Source organism: Cervus elaphus, chromosome 4 (assembly GCF_910594005.1).
Source record: "Cervus elaphus chromosome 4, mCerEla1.1, whole genome shotgun sequence".
Lineage (NCBI taxonomy): Eukaryota > Metazoa > Chordata > Mammalia > Artiodactyla > Cervidae > Cervus > Cervus elaphus.
The window spans coordinates 49945018-49965144 of NC_057818.1; the positions used below are offsets into that span (position 1 = coordinate 49945018).

Sequence of the window (20127 nt, forward strand, 5' to 3'; positions counted from 1 at the left end):
TAGCAGTTACCACCCTGGGACATACTAGATACTGATTTATCTGTTGGCAGACTTAGAGATGGGTCATTAAGTTAGTGGATAGACCCTCTGCATCTCTCTCTCTGAGCATGTTCATCCATCCGCTCATTCAGTGGATACTTATTGAGCCCCTGCTCTGTTCCAGGCCTTGGGCTGGGCATTGCTGGAAACACAGGCCTGGTCCCCATTGTTGCTGTGCCCACAGTTACCCAAGTCATGGCCTTGGGCATTGTTTTAAACTAGGGAAGACCATAGCCAGCTTAAAACTGTTCTCCCTGGCTGCCATGTAGAGGGTGGACTGAAGTGGGTGAGAAGAGAGGCAGCTAGGGTGGTGGCTCAGGTAGGAGATGACAGGACTGGACCAGCGCAGGAACCCAAGTGGACAGGCTATGGGGGGCAGACAGACTTGGGGGGAGTATTTGTCCAAAACAGAGCCCAGGGCTCTGGCCTAGGGATTGGCTGGGGTTGGGGAGGGGGAAGGGAGGGGAGCTGTCCCTGGGATGGAGACCCAGAGGAAGAACAAACTGCGGGAGATGTTGAAGCGAGTGTGAGTCACAGCAAAGAGCCCAGAGAAAGAGCACAATGGGCTTTAAGGTGGGGGACAGGCTCGAAAGGGATAATGTTGAGGCTGAAGACAGATGTGGGACTGACGGGCTCGGGGGCCAGGGCGGAAGCTGTGGGGGTGGGTGAGATGGATGAGGCAGGATGTGAGGCAAAGCTGAGAGGGCCCAGGGCAGAGCCCTGAGGGACCTAATGCTTAAGTGACAGGCAGAAGAAGAGAAGCCAGCAGAGGAGCCTGAAGAGATGAGGTTGAGAGTTCAGAGGAGAACCAGGAGTAGGCAGTTTCACAGAAGCCAGTGAACAGGTCCCCAGGGTCCAGGCCCCACTGATCGTGTCCATCTTCTTCCACAGATTTGAGAGTCTGGACCAGGAGATGAACAGTCTGATGGGCCGTGTCCTGGATGTGAACCACACAGTTCAGGAACTAGTGGAAGGAGGTCACCCCAGCTCGGATGAGGTGCGCTCCTGCCAGGACCACCTCAACAGCAGGTAAGTGAAGCCTGGGGCTAGAAGTCCTTCTGGGTCCCAGACCAGTTCTTCCTATCATTCTTTTCCTCAGTCACTCAACTATAGAGGACAAGAATGTGCCCTTTCAAATTCCTGAGATGATAAGGTTGTTATTGTTGTTCAGTCACTAAGTTGTGTCCAACTCTTTGCGATCCCCTGGACCACAGCACACTAGGCTTCCCTGTCCTTCACTATCTCCCAGAGTTTGTTCAAACTCATGTCCATTGAGTTGGTGATGCCATCCAACCATCTCATCCTCTGTTGCCCCCTTCCTTTCCTGCCCTCCATCTTTCCCAGTATCAGAGTCTTTTTCCAATGAGTCAGCTCTTCGAATCAGGTGACCAAAGTGTTGGAACTTTGGCTTCAGCATCAGTCCTTCTAGTAAATAAAGGCTTCAGGCTGCCTAGTAAATTCGCAAAATCTTGAAAAAAAAATGATAATACCCAGTGTTAGTTATGATGTGGTAAAATGAGAACAGAGTACATTTCAATGGGCTCTTAATTTACTTGTTCAGAAATGATTTATTGAGAATCCAATAGCTGCCAGGAATTTTTCAAGCACTTTTTTAAATCTCCCAATATCCCAATTGCCATAGTAAAGTTTCCAGCATTCAGAACTCTTTAAGAATAGTAACCGATTAAATCTTTCCCCCTAGAATACTACAAGTAGTTCTTGCAAGGTAGGAGTCTTATATGAACACACAGATCCAGAGAGGTGAATTCCTTATCCAGGATTACTCAATCGAGTAAGCAGGAGTCAAACCCAGTTCTGCCTGAATCCAGAGCTGAGGCCCTTGACCACATATATGCAGTCTTCCCAGCAACTCTGTAGGGGTGTAAATACCCGTATAAGAAAGGAGGAAACAGGAACTCAGAGAGGTAAAGGTGGTCTAAGGTCCCATGGGAAATTAGGTGGGGATCAAGCCTGAATTTAAAGTTGAATTTGTGCCTTTAACTGCTGTGCTGTGAGATCCCAATATCCAGTGATTTCCAAGCCTCTGTATCCTCAACAATCCCAGGGTACCAGGTCCTAAAAAGATAATGACAGCTAGTGATTTATGGCAGTTAGTGAGATGATGTGCCAAGTACTTTAGCCACAAGACTCATTAAACACCCAGTGAAATGGACATAATTATCTGCCTTTTTTCAAATGAGAAAACAGAGACGAAAATTATTTGCCCAAGTTCACATGGTGAATCTAGCCAGAGCAGAATTTGAACTTGAGCCCTTCTGATTTCAGAGTCCTAATCTCTGCCCTTATGCTGTGTCCATTCTAGAGGGGTCAGAGAGAGAGTAAAGAAATAAACAATAAAAGAACAAGATATTTGGAGAGTTGTAAAGATTCATGCAAGGAAACCAAACCAGTCAAACCCAAAGGAAGTCAACCTTGAGTATTCATTGGAAGGACTGATGCTGAAGCTGAAGCTCCAATGCTTTGGCCACCTGATGCAAAGAGCCGACTCACTGGAAAAGACCCTGAGGCTGGGAAAGATTGAGGGCAGGAGGAGAAGGGGACGACAGAGGATGAGATGGTTGGATGGCGTCACCGACCCAATGAACATGAGTTTGAGCAAACTCTGGGAGATGGTGAAGGACAGGGAAGCCTGTCCCTCTTTGTGACCCCCTGCAGTCCAGGGGGTCACAAAGAGTCAGACAACTTAGCGACTGAACAACAAAACAATGCAGGAAATAAGAGTGATCTGGTAGGGCATAACTGGGGCTTGGGGGTGATTTTAGATCTTGTCTTGGGCTGGTGTGCACCATGACATGAACTGGGCCCTCAAAGGGGATGAAAAAGATCTAGCCAAGAGTATATATGGGGGAGGGGAGGGAGGGTACAAAGCATTCCAGGCCATGAGCACAGCCAAGGCAAAGGCCCTGAAGCATAAAGGGGCTTGATGTGGTCCTGAAGTGTATCCCCACTCCTCGCTGGCAGGTACTGTTTGAAGTGCTTCACGAATCATATTAATAACTCATTTGACTCACTGCACGCCTGTGAGGTTGGTACTGTGCTATGACTGTGTGCATTTTGCTGGTGGGGAAATGAGGCACAGAGAATGTTGCCAACCAAAGGGTACATAGCTCAGACCTGACTCAGAGCTTGACACTGTCAGGCAGTATCATCACTTGCTTGAGGGCACAGAACAAATTTAAAAAAAAAGAAATCTTTTGATGGCGCCTACAGATCTTAGTTCCCTGACCAGGGATCAAACCTGTGCCTACTGCATTGGCAGTGTGGTCTTAACTACTGGACCACCAGGGAAGTCCCATAAATTTATTTTAGGATAAAATAGGTTTGACTCAGCACGTGGCTTATAGTACATGCTCAACTACTATTTATTGCATCCAACATATTATCTGACATCACAAGCCAACAGGTTTCACACTCTTTGGTTCCAGAACCCTTTGCATGCTTAAAAGCAATTAAGGACCCCCAAAGAGCTTGTTTTAATGGGTTATGTCTGTCAATATTTACCATATTAGAAATTAATACTAAGTAATGTAAAATAGCAAGTCGTTAAAATAACAATAATAAACTTACTATGGTAACATAACTTTTTAAATGAAAAAGTGACTATTTTTCAAAACAAACAAAAAAAAATGTAGCAAGAAGAATGATGTTGTTTTGCATTTAAAAAAATTATTTACTTTGGCTGTGCTGAGTCTTTGTTGAGGTGAGAGGTTTTCTAGTTGCCTATGTGGGATCTTCATTCCCCCACCAGGCATGGAACCTGGCCCCCTGCATTGGGGGCTGGGGGTCTTATCCATTGGACCAGCAGGGAAGCCCCTGTTTTGCATTTTTGCACATCTCGTTAATGTCTGGTTTAAGAGAAGGCAGCTGAGTACTCATGTCTGCTTCTGCAATCAGTCTTTTTCCTGTAGCTTCTGGAAATCTCCACAGTACACTCGGCACAGAATGAAAGTGAAAAGGCAAATAGCGTCTTAGCATTTTGATGAAGATAGCTTTGCCCTCGCTCAGGTTACATTTTGAGAACCGCTGTTCTAAGCAAATGTGCCTGGCAGAGTCCATTTTACACAGGCAGGAACTGGGGCTCGGGAAGATAAGGATGACATTCCAAGGTCACACAGTGGCTGGGTTCCTCCCAGGGTCGATGGGCCCTCTGCACCCAAGGGAGTGTCTCTCTTCCTTACGCCGCCCTGCTTCTCCTGGGCAGGTGGAACCGCATCGTGGAGCTGGTGGAACAGCGCAAAGAAGAGATGAGCGCGGTGCTGCTGGTGGAGAACCACGTGCTGGAGGTGGCGGAGGTGCGCGCCCAGGTGCGCGAGAAGCGGAGGGCTGTGGAGAGCGCGCCCCGGGCGGGCGGCGCCCTGCAGTGGCGCCTTAGCGGCCTGGAGGCGGCTCTGCAAGCGCTAGAGCCGCGCCAGGCGGCCCTCCTGGAGGAGGCGGCCCTGCTGGCTGTGCGCTTCCCGGCGCAGGCTGCGCGGCTGCACCAGGGTGCGGAGGAACTGGGCGCCGAGTGGGGCGCGCTGGCCAGCGCGGCTCAGGCCTGTGGCGAGGCGGTGGCGGCGGCCGGACGCCTGCAGCGCTTCCTGCACGACCTAGACGCCTTCCTGGACTGGCTGGTGCGCGCCCAGGAGACAGCGGGCGGCGGCGAGGGGCCCCTGCCCCGCAGCCTGGAAGAGGCAGATGCGCTGTTGGCGCGCCACGCGGCGCTCAAGGAGGAAGTGGACCAGCGAGAGGAGGACTACGCGCGCATCGTGGCCGCCAGCGAGGCGCTGCTGGCGGGCGACGGCGCGGAGCTGGGCCCGGGCCTGGCGCTCGACGAGTGGCTGCCACACCTCGAACTTGGTTGGCACAAGCTGCTCGGCTTGTGGGAGGCGCGCAGGGAGGCGCTGGTCCAGGCGCACGTCTACCAGCTCTTTCTGCGCGACCTACGCCAGGCGCGTGCGGTGCTACGCAACCAGGTGCCCGCTTCGGGGGGTTGGCACGGGTGGGGGTCTGAGGACGCAGGGGATTTTGGGAACAGAAAACTGTATGGAGGAGTGTGTTTGCGGGGACCACTGGGTTCCTGGCGTATCTCATGCTGCGGGGGGGGGGGGGGGCACGGGTATCTGGTATGAATAACTGGGTTTGTGAATAATCCGGTGTGAACAAGTGTGGGTGTGTGTGTAACAGAATTTGAGTATTACGATGGGGGAGGTGTCTTAGTCTCTTAGAGGTGACTAAGTTTGTGGACTGTTCTGAGTGAGTAATGCACTTGGAGGTTCTTTGGAGTGACTTCCCGAGTTTGTGGGTTATCTGGAAGGAAGGAAGAGTATGAGTTTGATTGGTGATGGTTAATGGGGTTTAAAGAAGCTCTTGGGGTGGATAACAGAGGATGAAGTTTATGGCAGGAGGTAGTTCAGGCTGAGGGATTCTTGTGGTCAGTAAATGATTGTGGATTATGTGGCTGTAGGGGCCTAAATTAGCAGACTGTCTTCTTCTTGGGAATGGCAGATTGTCTGCAGAGCGTCACTGCGTTTATTATGGCTTGAGGAATCAAGTGCCATGGTTATCTGGGAACAGCTGATCAATTCAAGGATCTTTCTGAGATGGGGACCAAGTTTGAGGATTTGGACAAGATAAAACACCTGGTTTTCAGATAGTCCAAGAGTAGATTCCAGCTTTTAGGAATCATTTTAGATAACAGGGGCTTCCCAGGCGGTGCTACTGGTGAAGAGTCTGCCTGCCAACGCAGGAGATTCGAGACACGAGTTCAATCCCTGGGTTGGGAAGATCTCCTGGAGGAGGAAATGGCAACCCACTCCAGTATTCTTGTCTGGGAAATCCCATGGACAGAGGAGCCTGGTGGGCTACAGTCCATGGGGTCACAAAGAGTCAGACACAATTTAGGGATTAAAGAACAACAACAAATATGCTGTGAAAAATAATAAGGCAGGGTAAAGGGATACCTAGGGGGGGGTGGAGAGGTCAGAGACCCGAGGAAAATGAAAGAGCCAGCCATGGGGATATCTGGAGGGAACAGCATGGGCCAAGGACCTGATGTGGGGTCACGCCTGGCACGTTCAATGCTAGAACCTAGTGAGCAGGCGAGAGCAAAGTGGTAGCTGGGCAGGCTGGCAGCCCCCCCAGGTCCTGGATGGAGCAGGGCCGACTGGAGCCTCCCCGTCCTCCGTCCCCAGGAGATGGCATTGTCGGGTCAGGAGCTGCCGGGCACCGTGGAGTCGGTGGAGGAGGCGCTGAAACGGCACCGCGATTTCCTCACCACGATGGAGCTGAACCAGCAGAAGATGCAGCTGGCTGTGCAGGCTGCCGAGGGCCTGCTGAGACAGGGCAACGCCTACGGGGAGCAGGCCCAGGAGGCTGTGACTCGGCTGCTGGAGAAGTAGGTCCCTCAGACCCCAGGGGCCCAGGGGCTGGGATTCAGCACAGAGGAGGGGTGACCAGGCCAGGATTCCCTTTCCTTCCATCACATTTCTGCTTCTTTGTTTTTTTTTTTTTTTTTGGCTGAGCCATGAGGCTTGTGGGATCTTGGTTCCCTGACCAGGGATCGAACCCATGCTCCCTGCAATGGAAGAACTGAGTCCTAACCACTGGACCTCCAGGGAATTCTCTCTGTGTCTCTCTCCGATTTCGACTTCATTCCATATTGCCTTAGATCTGATTTAAATTGATATTGGTGAAAAGGTAACTTGTGGTTGATAACCCCAAAGCTTCAGAAGTATATACAATGAAAAGTTTCTCTCCCAAGCCTGCCCTCAGCCTGGAATAGGAGGACTGGTTGTTACAATGTTAACATCTACTGTGTGTCAAGCACTATTCTAGGACCTGGGCAAAACAGCAACCCCTCCCTTTCCCAAGGAATATTCTAGCCCTGCAAGCAGTGACAGGGAAGCCTGGCCATGCTGCAGTCCATGGAGTCGAAGAGTCACTATGGGGTCGCAAAGAATGGGACACCACTTAGCGGCTGAACAACAACAGCACCAAGCAGAGTCCTTTATAGGATTTCCTTCAGGCCTGCTTCCTTCTGTCTGTCCTCCCTGTTTCTACTCATCCTCGTGACCCCAGCTTTCTCCTCTCTGGCATGAATGAGACAGGAGGAGAGCCTAGTACTGCCCTGTCTTCTGTCTCCTGATGGAAATCATAACCCATCCCTCCACCACCATCCAGAGTCCTGAGACCCCCCGCCCCTCATCTCTCTGGCTCTGGCATCCTTTTCCCCTAAATCCCTTTGGGAAATGGATGGTGGAGTTTCCTAAAGGAAACTTGTATGGGGATTCTCATCCTGAGGAAGCGAATTCATGATCTAGTGTCCCCAACTCCAGGCCTGGCACCTTCTTTCTTTTATTCCATGTTTCCTTTAAAAAAAAATTGTATTGGCTTTATTTATTTATTTGGCTGTATCAGGTCTTAGTTGCCACACACAGGATCTTCACTGCGTGGCACGGACTCTAGTTGTGGCACACAGGCTTAGTTGCTCCAAGGCATGTGGGAATCTTAGTTGCCTAACTACGGATCAAACTCAAATCCCCTGCATTGCAGGGCAGACTCTTAACTGCTGGACCACCAGGGAAGTCCTTCACATTTCTTGAGTATCTACTCTCCGCCAGGCTCTGCAGAATCAGAAGGAGGAGGAACCTGGAGGGCTGTTCTTTTGAGTCATGCCTTTCTTCCTTCGCAGTCATTACTTGCTCCTTTCATCCTATTGTTTATTCATTTATTCCTCAGCCAATTAAACAGGGACTGAGTCCATGCTGTGTTCCTGGCTCCATGTGGGGCAGTGCTGGGCATGCCCTGGTAACCGGGTCAGAACACAATTGCATCCCTCACAGAGCTCTCATGCCATCTGGCAAGGATGACCAAGAATGGTCAGGGCCGGGCTGGGAGAAGCGTAGGCAGAATGGGCAGGTCTGGGGTGGAAGAGGTGCAGAGGTCTGAGGGAGCCCTGGGGTCAGACAGGGCCAGGTCCCAGTCCCAGCTCTGCCTCTCAACCTGTGAGATTCAGGGCAAGTCACTTCTTTCTCCCCATGGGGCTCACCTCGCCTGGAACCTGGCCCTGACCTGCGTGAAAAGATGTTCTTGCGTTTTGTCTGCATTTGGCACATGAGGCTCAGAGAGGGGAACAGACTGGCCAGAGGTCACAGCTGTTTTCTCACCCTCCAGGAGACAAAGGGTTTCTCTCATCCCTGGGACAAGTTGGCTGGTGAAGGCCTGGAGGGACTGAATTCAGTTCCATTTCAGAGGCATTTCCTGTTTCCTGAGCTGAATCTGGGCAGGAGGGAGTCCATATTCTGCTTGTCTCTGGCCCTTCATGTTCCTCCATTCAGCTCTGTGCTTGAATCTCTTTGTAACTTCCTCACACTCTCCATCTCTTTGCCTCCATCTCTCTGTACGTCTATGTATCTCTGTTTCCGTCTCTCTCCCTGTTTTTCCTACTTACGTCTACATCTGTCTTTTCTGCTGCCTCTCTCTTTTTCTCAGACATTTTACTTCTGTTTCTGCCCTCTCTCTTTCTCTCTGCCTGTCTCTCTTTCTCTGTCTTTTAAAATCAATTAATTTTTGGCTGTGCCGGGTCTTCATTGCTGCTCATGGGCTTCTCTTGTTGCAGAGCAGGAGCTCTAGATAGAGGGCTCAGTAGTTTCGACGCATGGGCTTAGCTGCTCCGTGGTATGTGGGATCTTTCCGGCCCAGGGATCAAAGCTGTGTCCCCTGCATTAGCAGGCCGATTCTTAACCACTGGGCCACCAGAGAAGTCCCCTCTATGTCTCTCTTGCTTTCTTTCACTCATCAAATATGTATTGAGCACCTACTGTGTGCCAGGCCCCTTTTTTAGGTATTGGGGAATACAGGGGTGAGCAAAACAGATAAAAATTCCTGCCCTCGTGGAATGACGTCCTATGGGGGAGACACACAAGATAAATAGGGGATATATACAGTGTGTTGGATAGTGTTAAGTGCAAAGGAGAATGTTAAAGAAGAAAAGAAAGCCAGAAAGTGTTGGGCAGCGGTCAGGAGGGGTCTTGCTAAGAAAGTGACATTTAAGTACACTTTGAGGGGAAGAGCATTCCAGTCAGAGGAAACAGCCAATGCCAGCCAACGCTCTGAGCTGGGAGTTGTTTGTTCAAGGCACAGCAAAGTGGGACCCTTTCAGGCCTCTCTGCCAGGCCTCTTGGGCGCTTTGCCTGCAGTGCAGGCTGGAGGCCAGGCTGCCTGGGGCTGTGATGCCTGCTGGCTCCGGGTTGGCGGGGCCTGGGTCCAGCCTGGCCAGTTCACTTAGACCAAGGGCCTGCCTCACTTTGCCTCCCTATGGCTCCAGCCCTGTTCTATCCATGCTCTGCTTTCATCCCTCTTTCCAGCTCTGTTGCAGCCTTCTGGCTGGCTGGCTGTACCTTACTGGTGGCATCTTGCCACTTCTCTACCTGTCCCTTTCTGGGCTCTCCCTCCCAAGACTCCCTCAGCCACTTTCTTTCCCTCTGCTTCCTTGTCTATGGTGTTCTCTTCCTCTCTGTCTCTCTGGCACTACCCCTGCTTCATTTGTTTCCTTTTTCTCTATCTTTTCCTATTTTCTCTATCTCTGGGCCTCTTTCTCATTCTTTCCTGAATCTCTGTTAATCACTCTTTCTCAAGAAATCACTCTATGTCTCTGGTCTTGTGTGTGTTTCTGTTTATCTCTCTAGGTCCTTGCATTCTTCTCTGTCTCTCTGAGTCAATCTATCTCTTCCTCCTGATCTGTCTTTCTCTCTAGGTGTCTCTTGTTCTCTAAGTTTTTGTTTCCCTCGGTATTTCCTACTCTGTCTGTAGATCTCTGTTATCTCTCTCTATGGGGCTGCGTCTGTGTCTCTCTAAGTGTCTCTAGTTCTTTCTTTCCAGATATCTACCTGTCTCTGTCCCTCTCTCCCTCCCCTCTGTCCTCTCTAGCTGTCTCTGGCTTTGCCCCCACTGACGTTTCTTTGCCTTTCCTCACATCCCCACTTTGCTCTCTCCTCTTCCTCGCTCGTACATATGCCCCAAGTTCCTAGCCCTGCCAAGTTCGATGCCCTCACAGCCCCGCTGCTAGCGCCCCCAAACTCAGGCTTCCCCCAACTCTTATCTCCTCATCCCCAGGAGCCAAGAAAATCAACTACGGGCCCAGCAATGGATGCAGAAGCTACACGACCAGCTTGAGCTGCAGCATTTCCTCCGAGACTGCCACGAGGTAGGAACTCTAGCTGAACTCCAGCTGTGCTGGGCACGGGGACTTCTTCGCTAGGGAGGGAAGTGCTCCAGGGCAGAGGCGCGGTGGGGGCAGGGACGCCCCGTCTAAGTGGGTCGCGGAGCGATGTTCACCTGGCACCGCCAGGAGGCGTGCGCATCCTGGCCTCAGTGCGCATGCTCATCAGCTCCCTCCGCCCACGCGGGCGCGGCGAGGGGGGGGGGGTGGTGGTGGAGGGAGGGGCCTTGGGCGCCCCTGGCAACGACGCGCGTCCGCGCCTAAGGGTCCCGCGGGGACGCGCGCTGATCTCACCTTTCTTGCAGGAGATTCGTGAGAAGTGCTTTGCTGGGGAGGGGGACCAGAGACAAGGAGAGGGGTATGCGGGGAGGCGCGGGTGGACCAGAAATCCAGAGCGCAGCTTCGGTCAGAGATGGTCCAGGACCAAGACTTCACCCCTTTAAAGCGTCCAGGAATCAAACTCTGCCCCTTTGGAGATGATCTGCACACCCGTTAGGATCTCCCCAAAACAGAGGTGGTCTAGATCCCCTTCTTCACTAGAGACGACTCAGGAGATAATGTTGCCTTTCTCTCCTTCCCTCGAATTCCATAGAAACTATGCTGGACTCTGACCCCATAAGAGATGGCCCCATGAGAGATGGCCGAGTAAACATTTTCCTAATCCCAAACAGAAATGATCCTGGCCTCACCTATCTACCTGACCCGGGATAATTAGCAACCCCTCCACGAAGACACAGAACAAGTTTCCTGCAACCAAAGATGGTTCAGAAACCAGGTCCCAGTCCCCCCAGTTAAAGATGATTTGATTCCCCCATGGTGAACCCCCGTGGAACTCCCCGCTCCCACCCCCCATAAAATGGTTAAGGGCTTCCATCCTCTCCTCCCAACTCAAGTTCATTAGAGATGGGTCTGGGACTCGAACCCACTAGAGACAGGTGCAGGAACCCCCTGTCCCTGCCTTTTTCCCACAGGCAGATTCTTCTGGACTGAAGAGTCCAGGCCCCCTCCCACATTTCCCACTCCTGTATAGCTGAGGTAGCCAGGAATCTGAGCCCCTTCCCATCAGAGATGATTCAGAAGCCCACCCCACCTCACCCCCCTCACATCGCTGGGGTAGGCCAGGCTTCAGCCTAGCCCCCAGAACCTCTCCGCAGCTATTTGGTCCTGGAGTCCCTTCCCCCTCTCGTTAGATTGTTCTGGACCAAGCCCAATCATCTGAGATGGCGCAGAACCCCCGCCCCCCACCCCACACTTTAGGGAGGGTGATGATTTCTTCTCCACCCGCATCTGGGGCCCGGCAGGGAGGCGGGCACCGAGGCAGGCAGGGGGCGCGCGCGGGCGGGCGCGCTGCCGCGGCGCGGGGGCGGGGGAGGGGGCGCGCGTCCGCCGGAGACTCAGCCGTCACCACCGCTGCCGCCGCCGTCGCAGTGGAGGGGCGAGAATCCGCCCGCCCGCCGCAGGGACGCCCCATCAACGCCTCCGCCACTTCAGGTCTCGGGGGCGCCCAGGGGTGGGGGCTGATGCGCGCCCCCGCTGAGGCGGGCGGGGGGGAGGGGGCTTGGGCGCGTTCCCGCCCGCCCGCCGCGGGAGGGAGCGAGGGGCGTCGGCGGCGCGGGGGTGGGTCGGCTGGGCTCTGGGACCCCAGCCCCGGGGAGGGGCCCAGATGCCGGGAGCTGTCCGCGGTGCTGCTGCGGGTGGGACTGAGGGGACGGGTCCCAAGGGATAGTATCGGAGACAGGGGACTTCTAAGGCTACTCCTGGGGTAGTGTGGGTTTGCCCTGGGGGTTAAGGGGGTCCCAACCTCTCTAGGGGCCTCTTCTCTGGGTAGTGGGGCATCTGAGATTTGCGCTGAGGTTGGGGGACTCTCAACCTTTGAAGGGATTCTTCCCTGGTTCTTGCGGAGTCTGAATTATAGATGATGGGGGCGAGTCACTTTTGCCGGGATCTGCCTTGGGCAGTGAGGGTCTTGGACTTGCTCTGGGTTTGGAGTGCTCCGACTTTGGGGGCTTTCCCCCCAGGTTATTTGGGACTCTGGCTTTGCCTTCAGTGATGGGGGGTTAGTCACTTTTGGGGGGCTTTACTTTGATGACGGAGTACCTCTCCTTCAGGGTCTTTGCTTTCCCTGTGAGCTGTGACTGCCATTGGCAAACTCTTCCCTGCTTATGTCGGGAATCTGTGAATAGCGTTGGAGGATTCAGCATTTGACTTGGCTTGTGTGTGTGTGTGTGTGTGTGTGTGTGCACGCGCGCGTGTGTGTGTGTGTGTGTATGTGTATGTATGAAGGAGTCTGAAACTGTCCTGGACCCCTGGGGAGCACATGCCCAGGGGACAGAGTGGTGTTTGGCCGACTGGGAATTTGTCCTTGGCTATGACTGCAAGCTAGAGTCCATGGGTTGTTTTTTTCTTTTTTTCCAAGAGGGAGGAGGAGGATCTTGTGACTGAGGGGGGAGGAGAAAGGGGAGGAGCAAACTGTCCAGGTGCCAGGTTTGGTCATGAGTGGGGAGGTTCCTGCTTGAGGGACAAGTCTTATTGGAAGGGAAGGGTGGCTCAGAAAGCAGCCTTGTGATTGGTCCTGCTGAGGGTAGTGAGAAGGGCCCACTCCTGTTGCTTGCGTTTGGATGACTGATTTTGTTGGGGAGTGGGGGCACTAGAACTGGCTTTGGTTTGGGATGGGGGTTGGCTACAGAAGTTCTCTCTGGTCCGTGTTGGAGAGTCTGATCCTAGATTTGGAATATCTCCTTTGGGGCAGACTCATTTCGGGAGCCAGAAGGTAGCCCTGATGCTTGCATTTGGGGGGTTGGCTTTGGTTGGGGGCTAGAACTCATCATGGTCTTGGGAAACTGTAGTCTTGGCCCGAATCCTCAAGGCTGGATCTGGGGAGTCCTGTGGGCTCATTAGTGAGGCTGGATCTGGGTTGCAGGGCACAGGTCTACCCCAGATGGGAGGGATGGTTTGGAGGGAACTAGACTTGACACTGGGGCTGCCCAGGTGGTGCTACTGGTAAAGAATCTGCCTGCCAATGCAGGAGATGCAAGAGACGCAGGTTCCATCTCTGGATTGGGAAGATCCCCTGGAGCAGGAAGTGGCAACTCCAATATTTTCGCCTGGGAAATCCCATGGGCAGAGGAACCTGGCGGGCTACAGTCTGTGGGGGCCATAAAGAGTCAGACACAACTGAACACAAGCACGCAGACTTGGCACTAGTTGGAAGTTTTTTTAGGGGTTCATCTAGCCATATCGGGAGTCTGGGTTTAGATATGGGGCCTTCACTTGATACCTTTGGGAATGATTTGGATATCTTGAATTGGTCCTTATTAGAGGTAGTGAGAGGAATCGAAGGATCTAAGTATTTCTGGGGATGGGGTGCAAGGATGAATTGGGAATGAACTGAATTAGGTTGGAGGGCTTGTTTGAAGGTTTGATTTGGCTATGGGTAGGAAGACTGGTCCAGGAACCCTGCCTTGGAGCTTAGGGCTTATGGGGAGTTGAGAAGGGCTGTCCTGAGGACAGGGGCTAAGAGATGAGGCATTCTGGAGAGCCTTTCATCCATCCTCTACTTCCTAGAAGAGGGCTTAAGCTGTCCTCACCACCGCCTCCCCACCCATGAAGGCCTTACTTGCAAAGGTTCTTCCATCCCACCGTTTTCTCCCTCCCCAGTCCTGGAAGCCTAGGCCCCAAACTGGGGACATCATGGAGGGGATGGGGGGCTATGCTAGGTTGTGGAGAATTGGCTGAGCCCCTCCCCCTGTCCCGCACAGCTGGATGGCTGGATCCATGAGAAGATGCTGATGGCGCGGGACGGCACACGGGAGGACGGCCACAAGCTGCATAAGAGATGGCTCCGGCACCAGGCATTCATGGCCGAGCTGGCTCAGAATAAGGAGTGGCTGGAGAAGATTGAGAGGGTGAGGATGCAGAAAGCCTCTCTGCCCCCACCCAGGGTCAGGGGCCTCCAGGGAACTCACGTCTCATCTCCTTCACACTCCACTGCCAGCCTGCATTTCTCATACCTGTGAACTGCTTCAGATCATTTCCATGCCCATTCCTAGCTCTGTGGCCTTGAGTAATTCATGTAACCTCTTTGAGCCTTAGTTCCCCCGTCTGTAAAATGGCCAGCATCTCTTATGAATGACTGTTAAATATTTCACCCCTTCCTATAATCTCTTCTCCAGGCTTCCTTCCACACCATTTGGAGCATTTGCAATAAGACGTCAGGTAGTCGGGGTGAGGCAGCCCCAGGAAGCTAGGGTTAAAGTGAACATTGGACTTCCAGGGACAACCCAGGGTTCTCATTCTGTCTATGCCTGTTACCAGCTCTGGGGCCTTGAGGGAATTGTGTTAACATCTTTGAGCCTCAGTTTGCTCTGCTGTATTTTAATTTTTTATTATTTTTTACTTTTAATTTTTTACTGAAGTATGATTGATTTACAGTAGTGTCTTAGTTTCTGGTATACAGCAAGGTGATTCAGTTATGTGTATGTATATACATTATAGATGTATATATATTTTTTCTTATAGTTTATTGTGGGATATTGAATATAGTACCCTGTTCTCTCCAATAGACCTTGCTCTATTTTATTTTTTTAATTTTATTTTTTTTAACACCAAAAACATTTTGTATTGGGGTGTAGCCAATTAACAATATTGTGATAGTTTCAGATGAACAGTGAAGGGGCTCAGCCATATATATTATGCTCTACTTTAAAATTAAGGAAATAATAACTGTAACTACTTCCCTGGGCTCTTGTATACGTAAAGTACTTAACACAAGGCCAGGCACCTAAGAGCTGTCATTGCTATGGTGTTACCTTTTTTTTTTTTTTTTTGGTGTTACTATTTTTAATATGTAATATGATATATGTGGCTCTAGGCCAACATATATGAGAGCTTGACTTCAGTCTTGGGGGGACCCAGGAAGATTTTTGCTGTAAACATCAACCCCCAAAACTGCCCCTAGACCTGCAGCCCTGTATCCCCCCACCGTTCTAACTCAAACACCCAGGTGGGTCTTAAACCCTTAAATGGTCACTGGTGCCCCATAAATGGTGGCACGAGGCAAAGCCACGCTCCTTGACTTTCAATTTAACAGAGGTTTGTTCTCTCTGCCTCTCTCCCCCTCTCTTTCTTCCTTCTGCCTCTCTCTGTCTTGTGGTCCTCTTGCCATGTTTGTAACTTGGTACATATCTCTGTGTCCATCACTTTATTTTCTCCCTGTCTCCTTCCCATGCCTCTGTGTCTCTGTCTGTCTCCTCCCCACACCTCTGTCTGTCTGTCCGTCTCTCTTCATATACGCCTGGTGCTTTCTCTGCATCGATCCCCGTGTCTTTGTCTCTCTGTGTGCCCTCAACTCCTTGCTTCCGTCTCTCTCTCCGTATCTCTCGCTGTGATCTGCTGCCCTCGTATTTCTCTGTCCCTCCCCACCATCCACTCCCTCGCTCTGATTTCCTACCTCCCATCGTCTGGGGCAGGAGGGCCAGCAACTGATGCAGGAGAAACCAGAGCTGGCGGCCTCGGTGCGGAAGAAGCTGGGCGAGATCCGGCAGTGCTGGGCGGAGCTGGAGAGCACCACCCAGGCCAAGGCGAGGCAGCTCTTTGAGGCCAGCAAGGCCGACCAGCTGGTGCAGAGCTTCGCGGAGCTGGACAAGAAGCTCCTTCACATGGAAAGCCAGCTGCAAGACGTGGACCCTGGTGGGGACCTGGCCACTGTCAACAGCCAGCTGAAGAAGCTGCAGGTATGGCCTGGCGGATGCGGATGGGGGCTTTCTAAACACGGTAGGGCCCCAGTCAGAGTCAGATCCCACTGGAGGTATTTCAGACAGAGGCTAAGATAGGGGTTATGTGTTAGAAGGGCTGGAAGCAGAAAGGGAACATGAGGCAGTCCAGCTAGTTAGTTACGGGAAGCAGCCGCCACCCCTAGGGAAGGAGAGGAAAGGGAGAGGAAAGATTTAGAGCCAAGAAGGTGGATTACAGGCACACCTGAGGGTTTCTCAGAACCCTGACATCTGTTTCCCTGGATAGAGAAACCAAGGCCCGGGGTAGGGGGATGGCTTTACACAGAATAATAACAGCACTCATGGGACTTGCCTGGCGGTCCAGTGGTCACAGCTCCGTGCTCCCAGTGCAGAGGGCATGGGTTTGATTCCTGGTCATGGAACTAAGATCCTTCATGCCATGCCATGTGGCAAACGAACAACAACAAGAACAAACGGCGTTCATGGAGCACTTCCCCTTACTGAGGAAGCCTTCTTGCTGAATTCTCACTGACTCCCGCCAACAATCCTGAAAGATCGGTACTATTGTTATCTCCAATTGGACCAGCAAGGAAACAGACACAGAAGGTAGAGCGCCTGGCCCAGGGACACACAGCCAGTCAGCGTCTCCATCGCAAAGCAGGGGTCTTAGAAGACAGACCACGTCTGCTTTATCTCTGCTTCTAGCCTGGCAGCCAGTAGATGTTCATTATCTGACTGATGTGCTGACTGAAGGTGCGAATATAGGTGTTGAGTCCGTCTCACCTCCCAAGGTGTGACAACTCCTGCCCGTACATCTTAGGAACAATGCCTGAGGCTCTGGGGGGTGAACTTACGGCCCAGGGTAGCAAGTGGCTGAGCCTGGATTCAAATCCAGGTCCCTCAACTCTTCACTGCTCCTGCATAATTATGCTTCTAGAGTGCTTGACGTGGTGTCTGGCAAAAAAAAGTCAACTGATAATAAAAGCCCATGACACTGGTTAGTATTTATTCAGTTATCTATGCAGCAAATCTTTATGGAGCACTTATGTCAGCACGCCAGGCACTTTTCTAGAATACAGCAGTAAGCAAAACATGAAAAATCGCAGCCCCCGTGGGGCTCCCATTCTGGTGGAGAGATGGGCAAAGGAGCAAAGAGAAACACAGACCTGCATGAGATGCCAGGGTCGTCATCGGTTTCTCCACCCCAGTGGTTCTCCATTGCCTTGTCTCCAGGATCCCTTTACCTCTTACAAATCCCTGAGAATCCCAAAGAACTGGTTTGTGTGGGTTGTGCCTGCTGATGTTTGCTATATTAAAAATTAAAACTGAGACATATTTTTAAAATATATTTTTATTTATTTGGCTGTACAGGTGTTAGTTGCAGCACGCAGCATCTTTAGTTGTGGCATGCAGGCTCTTAGTTGCAACATATGGGATCTAGTTCCCTGAACAGGGATCGAACCTGGGCCCCCTGCACTGGGAGCACAGAATCTTAGCTACTGGACCACCAGTGAAAGTGAAAGCCGCTCAGTCATGTCCGACTCTCTGTGACCCCTAGCAGGACTGTAGCCCACCAGGCTCCTCTGTCCATGGAATTCTTCAGGCCAGAATACTGGAGTCGGTAACTCTTTCCTTCTCCAAGAGATCTTCCTGACCCAGGAATCAAGTCAGGGTCTCCTGCATTGGAGGCAGGTTCTTTACCAGCTGAGCTAAGTCCCTAAAACTGAGACATATTTAAATGATCGGTTTGTTTTAAAACAACAGTAAGGAATCAGTCAATCACATGTTATCCCCAAAGCATTCTTTTTCGAAGAATAGCTATAATTTCCAAAACAATGGAGGCAGAAGGTTGTCTTCATTCTCAGTGTTTCATGCCTGGCTTAAAAGAGCACTGGAGGGACTTCTCTGGCCGTCCAGTGGCTCTATGCTTCCACTGCAGGGGGCATGGGTTTGATCCCTGGGTGGAGAACTGAGATCTTGCATGCCATGAAAAAGGCACTGGATTCTCACTGCTTCTGCATTCCATCTCTTCCAATAACACAGGTCCTACGGTCCTTGCAGAACCCCGCTGTGCACCTGGGAGAGAATGAGAGTGAGGAAGGCAAATAACACCTTAATATTTTTTTAAAAATGATAGTTGTAACCTAGGGACTTCCCTGGTGGGCCAGTGGCTAAGACGTCATGCTCCCAATGTAGGGGGCCCGGATTCCATCCCTGGTCAGGGAACTAGATCCCACATGCTGCAACTAAGAGTTTGCATGCCACAATTAGAGATTCTGCATGCCGTAATGAAGACTGAAGATCACACGTGCCGCGACTAAGACTTGGCGCAGCCAAATAAACAAATAAATATTTTTTAAAAATAGTTGAAACCTTGCAGATGCCTTGAAAAGATCTTGGGAATCCCCAAGAGTCCCCAGACCACACTTTGAGAACCACCGATCTGTGCTCTGTGCCCGCCACAGATAACCCAGCCCTCCTCTCCAGCAGGCCTACCAGGAGGGGCCCTGCTCATAGTCACTGGACATGTGAGGAGCCCACAGCACAGACAGGGTCTGTGACTCTCCTGAAGCCACACAGCCACACCGTGGCCATTCAGGGCCACGTTTAGTTCCCAATCGCCTTCCTCCCTGATACTCCCAGGACGCAGTGGGGGAAGGTGACCCCCTCACTGGTCTCTGAAAAATCCATCACTGTCTGAGGTCCACACTGCGTTGGCTGGGCAGGCAGTGGGCAGGTGGCGATGGCCTGGCCCCAGGTCTGCTCTGAGGGATCGCCCAGAGTACTGGCAGAGACAAGTGGTGGCCTGGATGGTCAGACAGAAGAGAGAGCAAGATGAAATCTTGGGCAGGGGAGGCAGATAGACCTGGGTTCAAATCCCAGCCAGGGCCTAAGTGTAGTCCTGCTCTGAGCTTCTGTCATCCCATCCCTGCCTCAACACAGGCCCTCTAAGGCCCCAAGTGAAAGTCGTGCACCAGGGTGTGGTGAGTTCCCAACAGATGGGGATCTGTGACTGTCAGGGTCCCAACCGAAAACAGAAGGCATCCTCCACTGAGGACAGTTTGAAGAGGGCTTATTGAAAGTATTGTCCAAGGTGTGAGCAGGCGATGGGGAAGCCTTGAGGCCAGCAGCAGGGAACCTTCACTTCCGGGGGGGAGGGTGAGGGGCGGCATGGAGTCTCCAGACAAGAGCAGGAACCCTTAGTCAAGAATGGCTACAGGGGCTTTCCAGGTGACCCAGGTTCGATCCCTGATCCGGGAAGATTCCATGTGCCGAGGAGCAACTCAGCCTATGTGCCACCACTGTTGAGCCTGTGCTCTGGAGCCCGGGAGCCCGTGCCCCCAACTAGAGACTAACCCCTGCTCACCACAACTATAGAAAAGCCCATGTAGCAATGAAAACCTGGCACAGTCAAAAATAAAAATCAATAAATAAAATTATACACATATGTGCATATATATATTTCTAAGAATGACTACAAAAAAGAAAATCAAAAACACACACAAAATGGCTGCTACTGCAGGGAGGAGCTGGGAAATAATACATCTACCCCCCCTTAGTTTTGAAATTAATTTTTTTTTGGCCATGCTTCAGGGCATGTCAGATCTTAGTTCCCCGACCAGGGATCGAACCCTCGCCCCTTGCAGTGGAAGCACAGAATCTTAACCTCTACTGATTTTGAAATTCTTAACATTTGAATCAAAGGACCTGCATTTTAATTTTGCACTGGGCCCTGCAAATTATGTATCTGGTCCTAAGCCCAGCCCAGCTGGAAGCCAGAAGGCAGGGGAACCAATTGCTGTGGTCCTTACAGGGCACTTCACCCACCCAGGGCACAGAGCAGGATGGAGAAGCTTAGACTGTGGTCAGGAGGGGCAAACCAAGACCTCCAGCTCAGTAACAACTACAGCTAGGATTATTCATTGTCTTACAATGTTGGCTAACTCTTTCCTGGCAGCTTACTGCAGTGGATAAAAGCAGACTCGACTCTCAATGGTATGGGTTTGAATCAGAGCTCTGCCACTTACTAGGTGTGTGATGTTAGATGCATGGCTTTCCCTCTGGTCTGAGCCTCTGGTGCCTCTTCTGTCCAACGAAGAGGACCCTAATACTAAGCCACTCGGTGGCAACAGGGCT

At 51.8% G+C, this 20127-nt stretch overlaps 1 protein-coding gene across 3 annotated transcripts in view; it reads left to right on the forward strand.

Moving 5' to 3' along the window:
- Window positions 1-20127, forward strand: part of SPTBN4 (spectrin beta, non-erythrocytic 4) — a 78625-nt gene that overhangs the window by 29656 nt on the left and 28842 nt on the right. For 2 of the 3 annotated variants that reach the window (XR_006340562.1, XM_043899189.1), the window contains exons 15-20: window positions 931-1068; window positions 4262-5012; window positions 6231-6433; window positions 10153-10243; window positions 14017-14163; window positions 15727-15990. Coding sequence is in view for 2 of the 3 variants with exons in the window: in XM_043899189.1 (XP_043755124.1) it covers window positions 931-1068; window positions 4262-5012; window positions 6231-6433; window positions 10153-10243; window positions 14017-14163; window positions 15727-15990 (1594 nt within the window). In the remaining variant the exon portion in view is untranslated. Of the gene's footprint in view, window positions 1-930; window positions 1069-4261; window positions 5013-6230; window positions 6434-10152; window positions 10244-11614; window positions 11750-14016; window positions 14164-15726; window positions 15991-20127 lie in introns of those variants that run through there. The other variant, XM_043899190.1, reaches the window with a different exon arrangement.